This window comes from Heteronotia binoei, chromosome 8 (genome assembly GCF_032191835.1).
Source record: "Heteronotia binoei isolate CCM8104 ecotype False Entrance Well chromosome 8, APGP_CSIRO_Hbin_v1, whole genome shotgun sequence".
Lineage (NCBI taxonomy): Eukaryota > Metazoa > Chordata > Lepidosauria > Squamata > Gekkonidae > Heteronotia > Heteronotia binoei.
In genome coordinates, this window is record NC_083230.1 from 94,866,361 (window position 1) to 94,886,721 (window position 20,361).

A 20,361-nucleotide genomic window follows, 5' to 3' on the forward strand; every position below is an offset into this window, starting at 1 on the left:
AAAACTACCCATGTCTAGGTGACTCCTTTCAGAACTAAGGCACATACTTCCAGAAATCCCCCCATTCTTGTGAAATTTATGGATTTTCCACTGTATGGACCCCACCATGGTTTCACATCATATAGGACCAGAAGACTAACATAATTTATAAAACATAATTTATAATTTATTAAATTCTCCTCCAAACCCTGTTGCTTTTTCATTCCCACTTAATTTAGCATACATTCATGCATATAAATCAGATTTAATATCTCATTTGTAGATCTAAAGATGCTTTAAAAGGATGTTTGTTTTTGTTGTGTTTAATTTTCCCTTTATGTTTGAAAAAAAAATGTGTTTTAACACCCTGGTCTTCTTCTAGCGATACATGGAATTTGGGATGACTCCTCCAACAGCACCAGGCCTGCTGCAAAGGTAGTTCTCTGATCTCTCCCCACCCCACCCCCCACTGGTATTATAAGAAATGTGGGCCAACGATATTCTGTATTTCCCTCTGCTATCAGTCATGTCTGGTTTCAGCACAGTGTGTGACATAATGTCACACTGCAAGATGTTCTTGTGCCCCTTATTGTCTGCAGCCAATGATTTGAGCCAGGTACCACACAATGACTTCACTTTTTCACCTCTTGTATAAAATTAGACATTGCTGGGAAGAGTGAGAGAAAAATGAAGCAGCAGAAGCTAGGAGGGAGGGGACGGGGTTAGTATGAAAATCTGTGATTTATTTGACTGGTTTTCAAGTGTTTATAAGCAGCCTGTCTGCCAGGAAAAGGCAGCTGAAAGGACAGCCAAACAGAAAAGAACAACAACAGTCAGCATCAAATCAATACTAACATTTTGGCCTTTGAAAATAACTGAACAAAACTCTTTTGCTTTGTAGATGGCAATTACCTTCAGTGCAGGCAGCTCTAGGTTTTCTTGAGTTATGAATGAATACCTCATCCCTGAATAGATGCAGTGAAGAATCGCATAGTCATTAAAGAATAAAGGCCTCTTTGATGCTATCACTGTCTTCCATTTCTGTGAGGCTTGTGTGCAAGGCTGTTTGAAATGATTGGGGGTGGGGGGGAGTTATGGTGGGTCCTGTTTTTTAAAGTTTGTTGTGGCTCTGAACTATTATTAGTGTCACAGTAAAGTGGTTTAAATAGCCAGTTCTTGAAACAGTGGCTGGAAAAAGAGATTGTTCCTTTTCTTCTCAGTAATTTAATCAAGGTTTCCAGTGGCTGGCATGCATACCTTATATTTCATATACATTCTTTCTAGTACCGTAACAGGGGGGGTGCTTTCTTGAGAGCAGTGCAAGGCCATATTTTAAAAACTAATATTCTGCCTCTATACTTTCAAAATGTACAAGCAGTGACACAATTTGGGAAAATGGTACAGTTTGCATACATTTTCAGAGTTCAGTTTATGTGCTCATGCTGCAGGGAAAGGCTGTGATTCAGTAGTAGAGCATCTGCTTGGCAGGCAGAAGGTCCCTGGTTCAATCCCTGGCATCTCTAGTTAAGGATCAGGTAGCAGGTAATGTGAAAGACCTCTACCTGTGATCCTGGAGAGCTGCTGCAAGTCTGAGTAGACAGTAGACCTTGATGGTCTGATTCAGTACAAGGCAGCTTCATGTGTATTGCACTGTATTTGGGGAGGGAAATCCCCGTCTGGGGCAGTGATGCTGTATATTCTTGGTGCTTGGAGGGGGCCACAGTGGGAGGACTTCTAGTGTCCTGGCCCCACTGATGGACCTCCTGATGGTGCCTGGTTTTTTTGGCCACTGCGTGACACAGAGTGTTGGACTGGATGGGCCATTGGCCTGATCCAACATGGCTTCTCTTATGTTATGTTCTTAAGAGGGGCTATGGCTCAGTGATAGGATATCTCCTTGGCATGCAGATGGTCCCAGGTTCAGTTCCTGACACATCCAGTTAAAAAAATCAGGCAGTAGGTGGTGTGAAAGACCTCTGCCTGAAACTCTGAAGAGCCACTGCCAGTCTGAGTAGATGGTACTGGCCTTGATGGATCAACAGAATGACTAAGGATAAGTCAGTTTCATATGTTATTTCATGTTTTCCCAAGAGGTATTGCAGACAGCCGGTTCTAAATGTGCATGTTTCTAGAGTTGTTCAAAATTACAGCTGGTGGGGAGGTGGAGAATGTTTCTTGTGAATTGATAAACCTTGCATTGGGGCATGCATAGCAGGACAGTAAAATGAAAAGTTACTCAGTAGTTTTCCATGTTTCTTCCCCAAAATGCCAAAGTTTGATGTTTTCAGATTTTAGCTTGGATCCAGAGCAGCATGAGTAGAGCTCAATGAAAGGGTCAAAACTTTTCTAACTTTAACTACAGCCCACTGCAATCCCTCCTCCTCAATGGCATCGCCAGGATCAGGGTTCCCCCAGTAGCAGTAGTTTGTATCCAATGAAACATTATTGGGGCATTGATCTTCTCTCATTCATTTATGCACTTTTCAAGCCCCAGAAAGATTAATCCTAGGATTGCAGGACCTGAGTTGATTAATAGCCACATTGTTAGGGGATATAACAAAATGAGAATTATATTGTTTGTTGTTTAAAAGTTAAACAGGACTAAGAAAGATGCAGTTCAGATATTGCATTCAGCAGAAGAAAGTGATTGGTTACTGCTAAGCATGTCTATGATTCTTCAAGATGGGAAACTGTAGCTAGCTTGGTTTAGACATTCTACAGGTGGAGAAGTGAGTGCATTAGAATCTGCTAGGGTCTATCAGAAGCAGGAGCAAAGAGAGGAAGTTGGGAAAAGAGTGAATGAAAAAGTGCTAAGAAAATCAGACCCAGAAAGCTTAGTTGACTGGGTGGGAAAAGTTTCTCTTGTGGAGCAAACAGGTGGCAAGATGCACAAATGCTGTTTTCTTAGTTGACAGGTTGATCATTAAGTTGTTTTGTTGCATTGTTTCTCTGCCTACAGGCAAAATGTTGGCTCAGGTTTTCTTCCTCCTGTTGAATTAATACATCCGGATCAGCAGGCATCTGATGTGCAGTATTCCAGCAGAGGGATCTACTCAGAGGAAATGCCATCAGTAGCACGGCCACGACCAGTTGGAAGCACTGCAGGTATTGAAAGATGAATAGCTATCATGCTCTGCCATGTTGCCAAAACACACTAAGTGGCTGCATTTTAAAATCCAAAACACTGTCACTGCCCATGGCTCTGCAGCAGCTAAGTTGTTCAATGAACTTAGCAGGATTCATACTAGGGATGCTAGGCCTGCTGATCAACACAGTGGGAGAAAATGGGGAGGTGCATTCAAACCTGTAAGTGGTATCATTTCTGGGCAATGCTCTAGGAATCCCCCAAATCTCTATAGTAATGATCATTATGGGGGCTGAGATATTCCTAAAGCATTGGCCATCACTTCTGGATTTGGATACAGCCCCTCCCTTCTCCTATCATGCCAATCAGCATTGGTAAGCAAGTAAGTGGATTACCAGGCAAACATCTGCTGGGGGAAGGCAGATGGCAACCCTAAACCAGGATACCCAATAGCAATTGTCCCTCTTGAAGGCCATCTGGGGAGGGATATGGTAAAAGTGCTTCACCAAACCATGCAGTTGGATATACATCTGTATATTGTTCGTTCAACTCAATTGCAGCTTGTATGTATGAATTTGGATTATGGTAATGCCTTAGAGAAGACAGAAATAATGGGCACAAACCTTCAAATCTTGTATTCTTCAGGCCAGAATGGTAGTAACTATGTATGCAAGCATATCTCCAAAAGATTTCCTAGCATTGCTCCATCAGCTGGTCTAGGAGGTTGGTTGGAGGCAAAGACAAATGAATGATATATCATATACATGGGGGGGGGGGGGGGGCGTGATTAAGTGGCAGATATGTTGATTTGGAGGTTTGGGAGATTTGGGGGGGGGCGTGTTCCATACAGCATGTAAAATTACTTTCCAAACAGGGAGAAATAATCTGGTGGGGGGTGTTTTAGCCATTTTGAGATCCTCACGATGCATCTGTTAAAGTTACTTTACTTATGACTTAAGTGCAGAGGAAACACTTTTAGTTTGTCATTTGATGGAATGAGGTGGGGATGAAAAGTGTGGCCTTGAATGAAGTGTTTCTGTTCCATCAAAACTGAAGATACCATTGACAGCTATTGAACAACAATCAGGTCAGAGAACTGCAAGAGTACAGTAGGTAGCTTCTGAATGGAGGACGTCCTCTCACACTACATTTTTATACATAGGTGGGCAGCTGTGTTAGTCTGTTGCAGAAAAATAAATCAGACTTTTCGTGGCACCTTAAAAGTTAGCATAACGTTTTGTGGGCTAAAGCCTATATTGTCAAAGGCATGTGGACAAACTGGTCAGAATCCACAAAAGCTAGTGGTAGACTAATGACTTGTTCATTTTGGGTGCCACAAGACTCCCATTTATTTTACACACAGGCACTGAGACTTACATAAATTGTGTCTGTACTGCATCAGTTGTGAAGGGTATAGATGGAAGAAAATCCTTGCTTTAATGCATGCATCATGAAGGACCTGTTTCCCAATCAATGCTTTAGTGAATTTCAAAGAGGAGAGTGATGGTTTACATGTGCTCATGCTTCATGATGAGTGTTTGAATTAAAAGTATTTTGTACTTTTAGTTCAGAACTGTTAAGAGCAGCTCTGAGGATCTTCTTACTTGCCAAGATTCAAAATTATGGCCAGTGCCTGTGGGCACCTTTGGAATTCTGACACAAGGTGATGGGCACAACTTCAAAATGGCTGCAACAGGAGGTGGAGTCAGTAACAAAATGACTACCAGAAGAAGCAGAGCCAACCACAATATGTGAGGAAGTGAGGTTATACCTAACTCTACCACATTTTAGGCAGATGTTCTGCTGGCAGTATGCCTTTTGAAATGAGTGTATTGTTTTAAAGAGAAGCTGCGGTATGAGCTGCTGCCAAAGCAACATTTCTTTTTAAAATCTGCCCAGTGAGTCATATCTCCAGAGGCTAACTGAAGACCTGCTGAGCAAAAGGTCCAGCTGGTTCCACCCATTTTTAAAAAAACTTGATGGGTGCCAGAAAAGGTGACAACAGGCATCAGGGTGCCTATGGGTACCACACTGAGAAACCCTGCTCTGGATTCTTCTGAGGACTTGAAGTCTGAGTGTCCTTCAGTAAGCAAATATTTTTCCCTCTTCCACCAAGGGCAAGTCACTTGCATGCCAAACCTCAGTGGTAGATCTTTAGAATTGCACTTTGATAATGGGCCAAATACTGATAGATAGCAGGCCATATCTGGCCCAACAGATTGTCAGTCTGTTTCCCTTCCCCACCTATACCCCCTGCACTCCATATAGATACACATCATCCTGATTTTGAGCCTCCCAGGAATGCCTTCCATTTGCCAAAGGACATACTGGAAAAAGACAGCACTGCATGCAAATGGATCTTTTTGTTTCCTGTACATTGACCTTGGTTAATTAAAGAACGCCCATTCCTTTTTTCTGCACTTCCCGACTGCCATGCCTTTGTGCTTTCCACTCCTCCTGCCCTCCGTTTTATTTGCCCTTCACGCTTATGTTGCTGCATGTAAAAATGAAAAGAAAAAAACCCACAATATTTGCTTTTAAGGTTCTCAGATACAGCACCTTACTCAGGTGGGAATTGCTAGCAGGATCGGAGGTCAACAAGTGGAGATCCCCTCAGGCAGAGCAGGGCATGGCCAGCCGGGGGAACCAGGGTGGCCCCCGTATCGTGGAGAGGATGAATATGCTAGGAGAGATGCAGTGAGTACTGTGCTTCGTATTTGAAAAGTTTCTGAAGCGGTCATATGTTCAGTTAACTTCTTTTTGCATCCATTGCTGTTTTAGCATTTCTTCCCAAGGCATTTTTACTGGCTGATCAGACACTAGGTACTGTTTCTGTCTTTTTCATACTCCTGCATCTTAATCTGCTTTTGTCTCTTTTGTACCCATGCATCTGAATCTCTGCTTCTCTGTCCTTTTCATTCTCACTCTTGGCTCTTGTACTCATTGCTCAGTTGGCTGGGTTCTCTGCTCGCTCAACATGCTGTTTCTGAGACAAGTGTTTGTAGGAAGCACTGACAACAGTGGCCCAGGTTGTCCAACTGATGTTGGTAATGAGTTGCCAGTTGCTAACACTGAAATTTGGGTACCAGCTGTGGAGCTGAAGATGCCATGAGTGTGACCACAAAGAACCATGGGTTTTGAAAATGACCTGATGATAGAAACATGGAGCTGGAAGGGGCCTCAAGGGTCATTTAATCCAACCCCCTGCACAGTGCAGGAAATTCACAACTGCCCTCCCCCCCACTTCCGCAGTGATCCCTGCTCTATGCCCAGAAGAAGGCAAAAAACCTCCACGATCCTTAAGCCAATCTGGCCTGGAGGAAAATTCCTTCCTGACTCCAAAATAGCAATCAGCATTACCCTGGGCATATAAGAACATAAGAGAAGCCCTGTTGGATCAGGCCAGTGGCCCATCCAGTCCAACACTCTGTGTCACACAGTGGCCAAAAATTATATATATATATATACACACACACACACTGTGGCTAATAGCCACTGATGGACCTCTGCTCCATATTTTTATCTAACCCCCTCTTAAAACTGGCTATGCTTGTAGCAGTGAATTCCACATGTTAATCACCCTTTGGGTGAAGAAGTACTTCCCTTTATCTGTTTTAACTTGACTGCTCAGCAATTTCATTGAATATAAGAAAGGGACACAAAATGATGATTTAGTTTTCACCTGCCTGTTTCACTCATGCAAAATGTTCCTTCCAGAATGTGGCCTTCTAGTGGTGCTCCACTTTCTTAAGTAGTTGCATATTTTTGTCTTCTCCGGCTCACATTCAAATGGTTTTAAATTGATTAATTGAGAAAACAGTTACAAAGAGATTTGGAAAATAAAAATCTGCAGCATAGACCTGACTTTCAGAAGGAAGAGTCAGAATTTCTCAACTTTACTGCTGGAGAGATGTGACATAAAATTGAGAAAGGTCAGTTTTCCCCCATTTCTTGGGCCATAGGGCTGACTTCTGGCGACCTGTGTGCCAGTGGCCCATTCAGTGTGTGGAACTGGAGATCTAGCAGTTTCCACATGACATAACATCTTGCAAGGAAGTGGCAGATAAGGAAAATGAGATGACCTTCAAGTAAACAATGGAAATATGTTCTGGGTCCCTTGGCATAACAAGCCTCAAAAAGCAGGCCTCTCAGACTGCAGGCTACTAAGAATGGGCAAGTACCATTGGCAGTCCAAAGACAAATAGTCTGGCAATGCACAGGAAGGATCCAGTGCCCTCCTTCAACCACAGTTGGCCATGACTGAAGAAAGGCAGCAGTTCTGGGAGTTTTATATCGGCCAGTAGTCCTAGATTGGCCTTCTAGTGTCACCCAGGCCTGGAGGATTTGAGGTTATGTGCCATTGTCTTAGCTGAAATTGACTGTACCTCCTAGTCAGAAGCACAGACGGTTGCTCCCTGATTAATGTTGTTGTTGCTCAGGACTCCCTGTAGAGTCCTCACAGCCTTTCACACCAACATGGCCAGATTTAGATCCAGATGGGCAGCCGTGTTGGTCTGAAGCAATAGCATAAAGTTGGAGTCCAGTGGCACCTTTAAGACCAACAAAGTTTTATTCAAAATGTAAACTTTTGTGTGCTAAAAGCATCCCTACCCACTCTCTCTATATGTAGGACAGCTAATTCCTCCCCATACTGTTGTCTGATGAAGTGTGCTTTTAGCACAAGAACGCTTACGTTTTGAATTAAATTTTGTTTGGTATTAAAGATGCCACTGGACTGCAGCTGTATTCTGTGGCCAATTTTAAATTGTCTGTGTACTTATATTGGGCTCCAAAACACAGCACTGAATCTCTACCACCTGCTGGTTCTTACTGAAGTAAATTCCTTAGTGCCTGATATTTCCCGCCCCCTCTGTCAAGCAATAAACTTCTTTTGCATGACCATTGATTGGCTCAGTGTTGTTTTTGCAGCTCTTTGGTTCTTCTTTTACCTATATTTTTCAAGTTTAGTTCCTTTTTACCACTCTACAATTTTTCCTTCCGACAGGCTGTAGATTGTGTTGGTACTGACGCTGAAGCAGGGTTGGTGGTGTGCAAACATTATTTTTTATGATCACTATATGCATATTACATAGTCAGGCAAATGTATTTCTATACTGTTCATTATGGAGCTATGATAATTTGGTTTTCTTCTTTTCTTCTTCACCTTGATGCACCTGAGAGTATACTGTTTGCCTCTGGCTCCCTCCCTCATCCTTGGATAGTGACTTTTAGAGAAGAATTATACATGGCATTTATTCCCAGGATAGATTTTTATCAGATGTTTAAAAATATTATACAATTGTTCCATTGGCTACATTTTGATGAGGAATATTGGAATATATGTGGGGGAGGAACTATTTATCTCCCCCCCCATCCCATTTTCCTCCACTGAAAATTGCTCTTTTCCAGCTCCTTTGGAGTCTGTTGCAATAAACATGTCAGTGTACAGGTAAGTTTTCCCCAACAAAGAATGAAGTAGCTCAGAGGTGGAAACTTCAGTGGGGAAATGGAACAAGGGGAAGAGTTTACATTGCTCTTCCCTTCCATCTTTCCCTTAGGACTGCAGCCCCACAGACCGTAATCTTTTGTTAGTATCATTTTGTGGTGGTGGAAAAGTGCCATCAAGTCACAGCTGACATGGCAGCTCCAGAGAGTTTTCAAGGCAAGAGACATTCAGAGGTGGTTTGCCATTGCCTGTCTCTGGGTCATGACCCTGGCATTTCTTAGGGGTCTCCCATCCAAATACTATCCAAGGCTGACCCTGCTTAGCTTCCAAATTCTAATAAGATTGGGCTAGCAGGGGCTATCTGGCTTAGGGCAAAGTCTATAAAAAGGAACAAGGAATGCCCCAGAAGACTGAAAACATTTTAAATCTTGCAAATTATTGCAAAGTATGTTTGGTTAGAACAAGCATTTTCTACTCATATAAAGGGCAGAGCAAGTCTGCTCCTTTGTATCTCAGGCAAGAAACCAGTAGATGGTGAGGTTCCCTGGCTTTCTCTTGAACAATTACCTACATTCAGCATTCCAGTTTTACATTTCGGATCAAGAGAACCTTTCTGTTTTCTTCTCTTCCATTATTGTTTTCCTCTTATCTCTTTTCCTGTACTTCTTAACCATGAACTCCAGTAACACTCTGTGCCTTTCCCCAGACGCATACGCCTGGACATCAAGAATATTCCTCCTCACCAGTATTCCAGATGCCGAGGACTTCGGCCCGACAACCCTCAGCGCCACCTGTTCAGCTTCCACCCAGCAACCCCCCCGGCCTGGGACTCTGCTACAGCACCAGCTCCACTGAGGACCTGCAGCCAGGCCACTCTTCAGCCTCTCTCATCAAAGCAATCCGAGAGGAACTCCTTCGGCTCTCTCAGAAACAGACAGTGGTGCAGAATTTCCACAGCTGATTTTCTGTGCCCCTTGCAAAATCTGCCAGGTATCCGCTTCCTGTGGAAGCAAGACTTGGAAAAGAAGTCAGCAAGAGCAGAAGAGTGAGCCCCAAAAGAACTTGGCAGCAGCAAGAGAGGAACATGCGGGAGATCTGGGAAGGCATAGCAAGAATTGACACGAAACTCTTAACTTTTTTGCTTTTAGCATCTTAGCCACTCTGAGTCTGTTTTGGCTGGGACTGTTCAGTTTCGTGAAAGTTTCAGCCCAAAACCTAAACACTTCAAAGAAAGGAATCCCTCCCTTAAGATGACAATCCACTCCAGCACGAGATTCCTGGTTTGGGGAAGCAAAGCAATGTTTGTAGTCTGGAATATTCCCTGACATTCCTAGGTGGGTTATGTGTGCTGCTGACATGTTCTTGTTTCATTTTCTAATCACACGAGCATCAGTATTGGTCCTGTGCAAGAATTTACTTAATGAAACCCTCTGTAAGACTCCACAGATGCAGGACTCAGAGCGGCTCGTTAACAAACTGGGACAATAATCAATTGTTGTTCGGTATAGCTCTGTGCTTCCAAAAGGAGCACTCTTCCTCGTCGTTCTTCTGGTGCTGAAGCTTCAAAGTGTCCCTTCATCCCGTTGTTTGCAAAGTGGAAATGATGGCCTTTTAAAAACATTAAACCAAGGATATGATCGTTAGATTCATTTAGGCTGGAGCAACCAGGTGTCCTTTTTTATACACAAAAAGAGAAGGAGAAAGCAAATAATTTTTTGGTATTGATAACTTACTTGTGGATTAGCAGTGGTAGGACTGAAAAATGGACGGGAGTTTGCAGGGCAGTTTTGCAAGTGACACAGAATACACTGTTAAATTTTATACATGATGTCATCAAGATGTTTCCATTATTTTGCAAGAGCAGTTTGCAGTAATGTGTAGGGGTGTGATGGAAACATGGTAAATAAGTTCAGGGTTTTGTGGGCTGCTGGCCAAAATGGCGTCCATGGAGCCCCCAATTTTGCCTTTCCATTTCTATGCCCCTTTCTCTCCCTGCAATAGTCCCCTTTAAGGCAATAAGAAAAGGGAAAGGAACGTCCAGCCCTTTGCCAATTTGAGTGAGCCCCTCTTGCCTCTCAAACCCTAGGGTCAAACCTAGATGACTTCCACAGTAAATACAATGAGCATATTTCATTGAAGCATTTATGTGCTTCTAATTCCCATATTAAACAAGTCAATTGTTTATGCAAAACTCACCATCTGTTAGATCAGAGAGGCTGCATATCTCAGGAGGGCCTTAAAGACTAACAAAATGTGTAACGGGGCACGAATTTTGTGAGTCACTGCTCAGTATCTGAAGAAGCTCATGAAAGCTCATACCCTGCCACAAATGTTTAGTCTTTAAGGTATTACTGGACTCTTGCTCTTTTTTGCTGCTACAGATTAACATGGCTACACAACTTGATCTGTTAGGAGGGCCTCTTCATGAAGGCATTTGTTCACAGGTGAGTGAAACAGCTACCAAGCACTAGGTGTCAAATGCAAGTTTCTCATTGGAGCATCTGTCAAGTGTTAAAACAATTGTTTAGCTTCTGAAATAGCAGCTTGGGGTTTCAGTCTTATTAGTGGACCTGTATGACCCTATTTACCTCACTCTGCTGGATTCTTATTTTTTTCTAAGGATAGGGAAATATATTTTAAATAGACACTGTGTTTTAGATACTCCCTTAATAATAGGTGTACATTTAAGAAAGATTAATAATGTATGAATTGGACCTTAGAGGCATTCTTAACATCACTTGTGCAAACTCCCTTTAGTGAAGGAGCCTGGAAGGCTAGGGGTGGTAATGTTCAGCTTTCTATTAATTTGCCAAAGGTCATAAATATAGATGTGCTACCAAATTAAAAAAAAAAAAAGGCAAGGTGGTAAGATGAAATCAGATGAGTGAAGAAAGCCATCCTGGGCGATACCATGTCACCAGCACTAGCCTATCGTAAACTACTCTTTGCATTTGATTCTTGATAAATCCTCCAAAAAAGAAAGTAAAATTTGTGGGGAAAAGACAACTTTAGAATAAAAGCTTAGATTTCACCATTAGAGGCAGTTACTGGATTTATATGTGTTCCTACTGATATGATGGCAGTACCTGCCACTCAGGCATCTGTCACTTGGGGGTTTTTTTTACAGCATTTTGATTTTACTGTTAGTGGTGAGGTGTAATTTACTGTCATATGGCCATTGCTTAATTGTAACCTGCATACTACGACTGAAAATTCTAACTAAATTATTTGTTGGAGTGTATTTTTTTTTGTTTTGTTTTTAACATAGACTAAATTAAAGCTGGAGCAGTGGCACAAAGGAAATTGAAAGCAGTTCTTTGCATGGAGGTGTGTTGTTGATGCATTTATTTTCTTAGGTATGTATATTAATGAATGATTGGGTCATCTGCCAACGGGCTAAATTCACTACCATGTTAAGCATTAAAAGGTAAAGGTAGTCCCCTATGCAAGCACCAGTCATTTCTGACTCTGGGATGATGAACTCAGGTCATGAGCAGAGAGTTCGGACTGCAATACTGCAGCTTTACCACTCTGTGCCACGGGGCTCCTATGTTAAGCATTACTTGGCTTCTATGTGAATCTAGATAACTGAAGTGTGTCTGTCTGAGACAGGAGAGGTATAAGTGTATATTCTTTCATTCCAAATGAAGGAGCCATCCCGAGTGCATATTTTCTTTGCATGTGGATTGGCCCCATTGAACCAAAAAGGTCTCTCTACATGATCATGTGTACCCATGTGCACATAACAGTACATCCAAATTTATTCATTGGAACAGCTGAGATTATTTGTGTTCTGATCTGTCACCGAAGAAGGGATCATTCATGACAGATCAAAAGTAGATGAGTAGGATGGAGAATATTAATGTCCCATATTCTGAAAAATCACCAAAAAAGAATGTCCAAATCAGTTTTAAGTCTGGAATGAAATACAGTCCCAATCTCTGCATACAATTATCTGGTTTCCCTACAGAAATCAGCTCAGGTCAACTATCTTTAAGTGTGTTGCTTACTGGGGATGAAAGGACTTAGTCCATGATGTTGCAAAATGGCTGCTTAGCTGGCTCTAAGATAGTTTCCATTGAATACCCATAATAAATATCACAGGAAACCTTCCAGCTGACTGCCACATAATACTATATCTACGTTTGATATAAATATTTCTTCTTTCTTCAGTAAAAATACTTTATATTCAGTTCTTCAGTTCAGCACAATTTGGTGTTTCTGTGCACAGATGATTGTGGTGTAAATGAAATTGGAAACTATTGCTGTGTTGTAAGAAGTAAACTTAGTTGGGTGTGGTACAAGGCAAGTTTACATGATTCCGGACATTCATTCCGTATTGAAAGTAAAGAAGAGTATGAGGAATAGTTTGTCTCCTATTAAAGTATGAAAAGCAATATTTCTGAAATTATCAAAAACTTTTTTCCCATTGCATTCAAACTAACTCCTCTACTTAAAAGCAATATTTAGGGTCTGCCTTTGCTCACTGAGGATAGGAACTTGCTTTGCCTTATGTCAGTAAGCAGGATAAGGTCATTGTGTATGCATGGAAATGTTGCTAACTGTAAGCCAATTTATTGTGTACAAAGCCTGTAATGCAGTAGAACTGTGAGCAAATTCTGCACTTGTGAAGACAGAGGTTGAAATAACATTTTAAAACTCTGCAGTGCAAGCAGGATCATGAGATTCCAGAAGGTTAAATGAATTTTATGCACTGATCTATGGTTTGTGGTCAAACTAATGGGGGTTCTTGAGGAGGGTTTGATTACCCCAACTTCAATAGCAAGGATTACGCCATGCAAGTAGTAGGAATATGCCTTGAAGTTGAAGTAACGGGGCAGCTCCTGCTCATACAAGCATCCATCAGTACAGCTTTTGTTTTCATAGAATCATAGAGCTGGAAGTGGCCTCCAGGGTCATCTAGTCCAACCCACTGCACAATGCAGGAAATTCACAACTAGAGACATGAGATATCATTTGTATTGTATGATTAGTGCATTTGCCAAAAAAAAGTGGGGGGAGCCACACAAATAAAGGGCTCTTCCACATTCTCATTTTCCTAACTTGTGCATTCCTTTTGCTTTGTGGTGTGTGTGTGTTTCTGTTCTGGATGTGTTTTGCTCCTTTGCTCCTTCTAGTAGTTGATTTCAATAGTACATTGCATTTACAACATATCTCCCCACAGATTTAAATAAAACAATGTCATATGGAATTGGTCACTAGACATAAAACAATGTCATATGGAATTGGTCACTAGAGGAGAGCAAAATACATGCATAATGGTGGGGGACCCTAAAGTGACAGGAACACACAAATGAGGAAAATGAGAATGTGGACCCCCCCCCCCCCCAAAAAAAACCTATGCAACCTCAGGAACTGCATTAAGAAGCGGGAAAGTACTGCTCTTCCTTTTATATCAACAAAATCCTTTATACCAGTTGATGCATGACTCTGGAAGAGGCAAGAGGAATTATTTTTCCCACTTCCTCTTCATTGCAAAACACACTGCCCATCTTGTGTGTTTTTTGTCCTGACGGTTCCTCTCCTGCCAACTACTTACATTGCCTTTTTGATACAGGAGACTTCTGGGAAAAGAGAAAGGTGGGTGAAATCCATTTATTCCACCACCTTAACATTGGAAGTGTATGGGACCCAACCCATAGTTTTTGAATGAAATTTTTACTCCAATCGTTCTTAGCTCTAGGCTTGTTTTCCAAGGAAGTGAGCCTTAGGTTTTTCAGTTTACATTTTGTGTTCACAAACAGAAGTTGTTTTGCCTGCTGGTTTCTGTGCCTCTAGTGAGCTTGTAAAAGGATAATCATTGCAAATTGCTAGTTGAGACTGTTCAATAAAGCTCCAAGGAGCTTTCTTTTTGATCAGTGCTGTGAGAAAATGAAGTGAGCAATTCACTCCATGCTGGTTAACTAGAATGTTAGAGAGGGATATGTGACAAATAAATTTTAAGCATTTCAGAAATAATTTTTGTCATAAATTAGAAATTGAAGGACAATAAGAAAACAAAAGCTTGGCTTTTATGTGCAGATAAACTGACACAGTTATTAGATAACTTGGCTTTCATGTTCATCATATTTCTCCTGTATTTGTCAACATTAAATAAAAAGCCTTATCTGCTTCTCCACTTAAATAATTAGCTGTAGAGTAGTTTACAGTAGTAAATTTCTTGACCATCATCTATATATTCTTCACGTAGTACATAACCTTGTGCTATAGCTTGTCATTCCAAAGGAGATACGTATGCTTCCCCCTCATCCGTTGCCTTATCTGAGTTGTTGATGATTTAAAGTAGCTCATCTTAAGAAGAATGTTGGCAATAGGAAAGATTCAAGAATGGAAGAAGGGATAATGGTGAAGACTTTGGAGTGCACATTGTGAAGGAGAATGACTGAAGTAATTAAGCATGGTTTTCATTTGTGAAGATTAACACATCAATCCTTGAAAAACACCATTGTTTAGGAGCTGTATTTATGATCAGGGTCAGGGTACATTAGAGGAGATTAATGCAGGTTCCATGAAAGGATTTCTGGAAAAAGAAAGATGTATGTTCAACTATTGAAAGTGGGGCAAGAAGTCATGGAAGCATATAGCGACGGGTTAAGTTTGGGCTACATGCTATGGGGTGCCTGCTTTTTAATGTAGCTGGACAATGAAACAAGGCTGTAGGGGTAGTTAAGGAATCTCCCTTTAAAATAGGTTAAGGGGCAATTATTGAAGATCATTTGAGTAAAGAATTTCCACTCTTGAGATCTAAGGACTGGAATGAGTTACTTCTTTGCTTTCAGGTAGTTCATAGAAGATGACTTGCATGATCTTTTGATCTAATTACCAAGTTCTCTGTGCAGTCATGGTGATGATGACATTTTTAAAAATCTGAAATGGAAACTTTTAGGTTTGCTCCGTGGGGATTTGTACAGGTAGCACATCACATGAAAATGAATCCTGGTGCTGCAAAGCCCCTTGGCTCTTCATCTACTGTGACAAATATTTTACAGAGTGCTTTGAAATACAAAGCACCCCTGGTGCATAAACTAGGGTCTTTGCTTTTAGAGCAATCTGTATTGATGGTGAAATGCATTGTCTTGCTTAAATGTGCAAGTAAATGGATAACTTGGTGATTTGATCAATACAGTACATACAGGATACTTCTTCACTGGGATGCACTTATGGAAGGGTGGGATAGTCAAGTAAATAAAGATACATTTGCATTCAAAAGCTTGATCAAGTGATCCATATTGAAAGTCTCCGGTTGAATGCAGCCTTAAATAGATTAATGTTGAGTAACGTTTACTGCTGCTGTTGACTTTGTGATTTTTCCTGTCACGGTATGTGACACTAAGACTAATGAAGAAAGAGGATGAGTGAAAGGTACCAGATCTTACACATTAAGTAGAAAAGGAGCACCTTAAAGACTAACAAAATTTGTGCTAGAGTATGACCTTCAGAAGTGAGCAGTGACTCACGAAAGCTCATACCCTACCACATATTTTGTTAGTCTTTAAGGTGCTACTGGACTCTTCTCTACTGCTACAGACAAATGTGGCTACCCATCTTGATCTCTCTTACACATTAAAGTAAATGAGCAAATAAAGTTTTACATTAGCCTGCCTTTTGCACTGATTCCCATAAAAGTTCAGTACCACTTTTCATAAAAAGGACCATCAATCGAATCTCTGATTCACACCTGTACTGTATGGCATAATGGACAACTTTCATATTTCAGATGTGTACAGACTCTTACAAGAGATGATACAAAATGAAGGATTAGTAATTAGCTATTGAGAAGTGGGTTAAATTCAGTCACTATACTGGAAAAAAAACACATGAACTTTATTCCATCAGAAAAACCTACCGTGGATAGTTTTATTAATGACTTGGTGTGATACTTAAAAATGGAAAGCAAAATCCAACATATTTCCATCTGCCAGATGCTGGTAGCAATAAGCAAGGAGTGAGTAACCATGACATGCCATTAGCACTGGACTATCTAGACCTTTGTTCCCACTCACCAAGACAATTTTTATATTCCAACTCAGTCAACTGTGTAACAAATTTTAAAAATGCTATCAAGTTTATTAAAGTTATTTTAAACCAAGACATACCACATGATTTCAGTCTCTGGCCCTTCTTCAATATTTGTAGACTATTTCAACCATGGTCTGTCACATCTTGTTTTTGTCCCTGATTGCAAAAGTTCTTAAACCAGAAACAATTTGTCTTCAGAGTAAAAGGCCTGCTATCATTACTCTTGGTCAAAAAAATCTAAGTCTTCACTGAATTGTGAACTTAGCCACATTTCTGTCAATCAGCTGCTACTGATATTTAAGATTATGAGTATCTCAATAATGAGATGTAAATAAATTATGCCTCATTTGATTTCATTGAGACCTGGATGTCTGGCAACTGCTCCCAGCCTTAAGATGGCCCACTTTTTTATGCTGAAATTTTTAAAAATCCTAATTAATTTTTTTTTTATTTCCACATGACCGTTCACATGATGATAATGTCATTCATTGGTACTCCTTGCATGTGATAGAAGGTGGTGCAGCTTTTGAAGATGTACATTCTGTACACTGAAAGTTGTTGTAGAAACAATAATATATATTTATTGCTAGTTCACTGAGATGTCTCTTTGTCATGTGGGGCTTCTGTTGTGATACAGTGCTTCCAGCTTTGTAGAAAATAAGTACAGTGTATCAGAGGTGTATTTCTCCCTGAGGTGATAAAGGCTGTACCAGTTTGTATTTAAGATACAGCATCCACAATTGAATATTTTTCCATAGGCAAACATTTCCTCCTCACAGAGACTTGGACATTAGGGAGATGAGTTCTAACCTAGTCTTTCCCCTGATTGGACAGTTTTCTGTATGCAAGGGGTTTGTAGAATGTAAAGGATCATTTGATCATGTGACAGCCCACTTTTAGTCTGGACACTGGCTGAACACATGATCATCACAATAAGAACTGAGACATTGCACAGGTATGTCATTAGTAAATAATCTATTGTAAGTAAAGCATGATACCATCAAGAGGCTATCATACAAATACTTGAATTATTTAATGGGAAGAATGTGTAAGACCATTTGAAGAAGTATTGTTAGAATGGTCATTTTGCTCACCTGATTGTAATGCTGTTCAGTCATTAATGTTTTGGGGTGTTCTCCTGCATTGCATTCTGTGAAAGTGTGTTATACACAATCTTATCAAATATGTGGTTGCTGTTTTGTGGGAACAGAGCTAAACATGTTTTTAAACATTTGGTATATGTGAATGGATACTTGCAACAAACTTGGTTTTCCAGTCAAGCATATCAAGGTTGGAAAATATGCCCATTGCCCTATTCACACAAAATGATTACTTGAGCTACTAAGAATGGTAGAACACACTTCCAGTACATCAGGTAGGAGCACCCAAAATAGAAGGACTAAAAAGGGCCTGTTTCCAAAAGGGTATATAAAGAAAAAGTCACTGATGTATGGGCACTTGCACGCACATGCAAACGTACCATAAAGGATGAGCTATATATTAGCTTGTCATGTAGATGCTGGTTTGTGAAAACTAAGTCCAACATAGCTGGTTCATTAGGAATAAATCCAGGGTTGTTACCTGAGATCCTTGTGAATGAAGTCTGCTTGAAGCAATCCAAAGGTACAGAGTTTTTCATATTTAATTTTGGTACACATAAATCCTACATGCTTCGGTGGTTCACTGAAATATTCTGAATTTAGGGAACCATTTGCTTAAAAGTGGCTGAGTGAATAAAGCAATTTTCACAGTTCAGAGATCATTGTGATGTTAAATTACTGTGTGTTTTCCACTATTTGCATAATAAATTAATCAGAAGAGAGGAAATTGGGAGGGGGGTTGCTGAAAGACTTGCTCTCCATAAGTTAAATGCAATTTTCTTAACTGTCTCTTAGCTGATTCACCCGTCAACTGTCTCAAGAAAAATATTGCTTTGATTTCTTTATGTTTGTAAATACACAGGTTTATATATCTATTTTTTGTGAACCGAGTAGTTGGCGGGTCCAACACCGAAATTTGTGTAGTGATTGTTGTGACTTTTTTTCTTTTTGGTTTAATTTTGCATGTGGAAGATGTTGATGTTTTGTGATTATTTCAACGCATGTACAATAAAAGCAGAAGGAAAAAATACGCAATAAAAATACGACCAACAAAGGGATTTTTTTCCTTAAAAGATTTGTTTCTTGATGAGAATTAATTAAAGTCATAGTTTCTTGCATCTCGCTACCAAATGCTGTTTCGTTCTGAGTTAGCTTTATCCAAGTAGGAAGCCGTGTTGGTCTGAAGTAGTAGAACAAAATAGGAGTCAATTGCACCTTGAAGACCAACTTAGTTTTATTTAGAATGTAAGCTTTTGTGTGCTCTAAGCACACTTCATCAGACGAGGAATCCGGCACAGTGAGCAGAGCCACGCATAGCTGGTGGGCAATGGCTCAGAATGTAAAATGGTACAAATATAAGATCCAATGACAGAATAGTAAAAATAACAAATTGAGCAAACCTTTGATCTGAGTAGCATGAGCATGCGAAAGCAACAAAACAGTATTATGTCAAAATATGAGAGTGTCTGTTAATGACACTATTGTTATAAACCTGGGCCAAAAGGAAGGAATTTCTATCCTTTTGGCCCAGGTTTATAACAACAGTGTCATTAACAGACACTCTCACATTTTGACATAATACTGTTTTGTTGCTTTTGCAGGTTCTTGCTACTCAGATCAAAGGTTTGCTCAATTTGTTAATTTTACTATTCTGTCATTGGATCTTATATTTGTACCATTTTACATTCTAAACCACTGCCTACTGAATAATTTTGCTATTCTGTCATTGGATCTTAAATCTGTACCATTTAACATTCTGAGCCATTGCCTACCAGCTATGAGTGGCTCTGCTCACTGTGCCGGATTCCTCGTTTGATGAAGTGTGCTTAGAGCACACAAAAGCTTATGTTCTAAATAAAACTAAGTTGATCTTAAAGGTGCAATTGACTCCTATTTTGAGTTAGCTTTAGTTAGATGTTGTCACATATATATCCTAAATTATATTGCAGGTGGGAATGATCTGTGACCCACATGTGGTCCCTGCCAATGAATTGCTCACCACTTTGACCCTTCTTCATATCTCGGAAGTACTTTCTCATGTGGCAGATGCCCTTTCCATAGTAGTAAATGCAGAAACATAAGGAAGCAGCCTGTTGAATCAGAACAAATGGTCTTATTTCCTACAGTGAACAGCAAGATTCTTGATGAAAACCCACAGTGCATGAGGATAGTAGTTGTACCGCACTGTTTGCCCTCCAGTGACTGGTCCTGCTGAGATCTGTCCCCTCCCCACCCTCCCCTCCCAAGCTTCCATCCCCAAATCTCCAGAAATTTCCCAACCTGGAGCTGTCAACCCTAGAAAAATAGGGAGAGTCTATGGGGGCTTTCAAGAAGGCAAAAGAAGAAATAGTGGAGGAGGGGAAAATGAGATGCCTCTCACAAATCCTTGCGGGTTCCTGCTTGTAAATAAATCAAGTGGCTGCCCTCTTAAATACTTCCTTTTGTAACATCCAAGCAAATAGCAAAACAGAATTACAAAAAGGCCATCCGTTCTTTCTCAGTTGTTGTGGAAGCATTTGGTTTTGTGTTTGGTATATGGCCCACAGAGAAGCAAAGCACCACAGCTCCCTCTAGAGCTGAGCATGGCATGACCAGCAAGGTTTTTTTTACTACTTTGCACTGTGCCTGCTTGGCTAAAGATATATGTATATCCAGGAAGCAACTATCAGTTGTGATTCAAATCACTGACCCTGCAGAAAAATTTCACAGCA

General features: G+C 40.5%; 1 protein-coding gene across 2 annotated transcripts in view; it reads left to right on the forward strand.

Annotated features, from left to right (window-relative positions):
• The window catches only part of KIAA1549 (KIAA1549 ortholog), a 177,063-nt gene extending 165,250 nt beyond the window's left edge, over positions 1-11,813 (forward strand). For both annotated transcript variants that reach the window (XM_060245648.1, XM_060245649.1), the window contains 4 exons: positions 362-414; positions 2,939-3,084; positions 5,607-5,761; positions 9,217-11,813. In XM_060245648.1, the coding sequence (XP_060101631.1) occupies positions 362-414; positions 2,939-3,084; positions 5,607-5,761; positions 9,217-9,471 (609 nt within the window). In that variant the 3' untranslated portion in view covers positions 9,472-11,813. The remainder of the gene's footprint in view (positions 1-361; positions 415-2,938; positions 3,085-5,606; positions 5,762-9,216) is intronic.
• Positions 11,814-20,361: the final 8,548 nt, after the last annotated feature.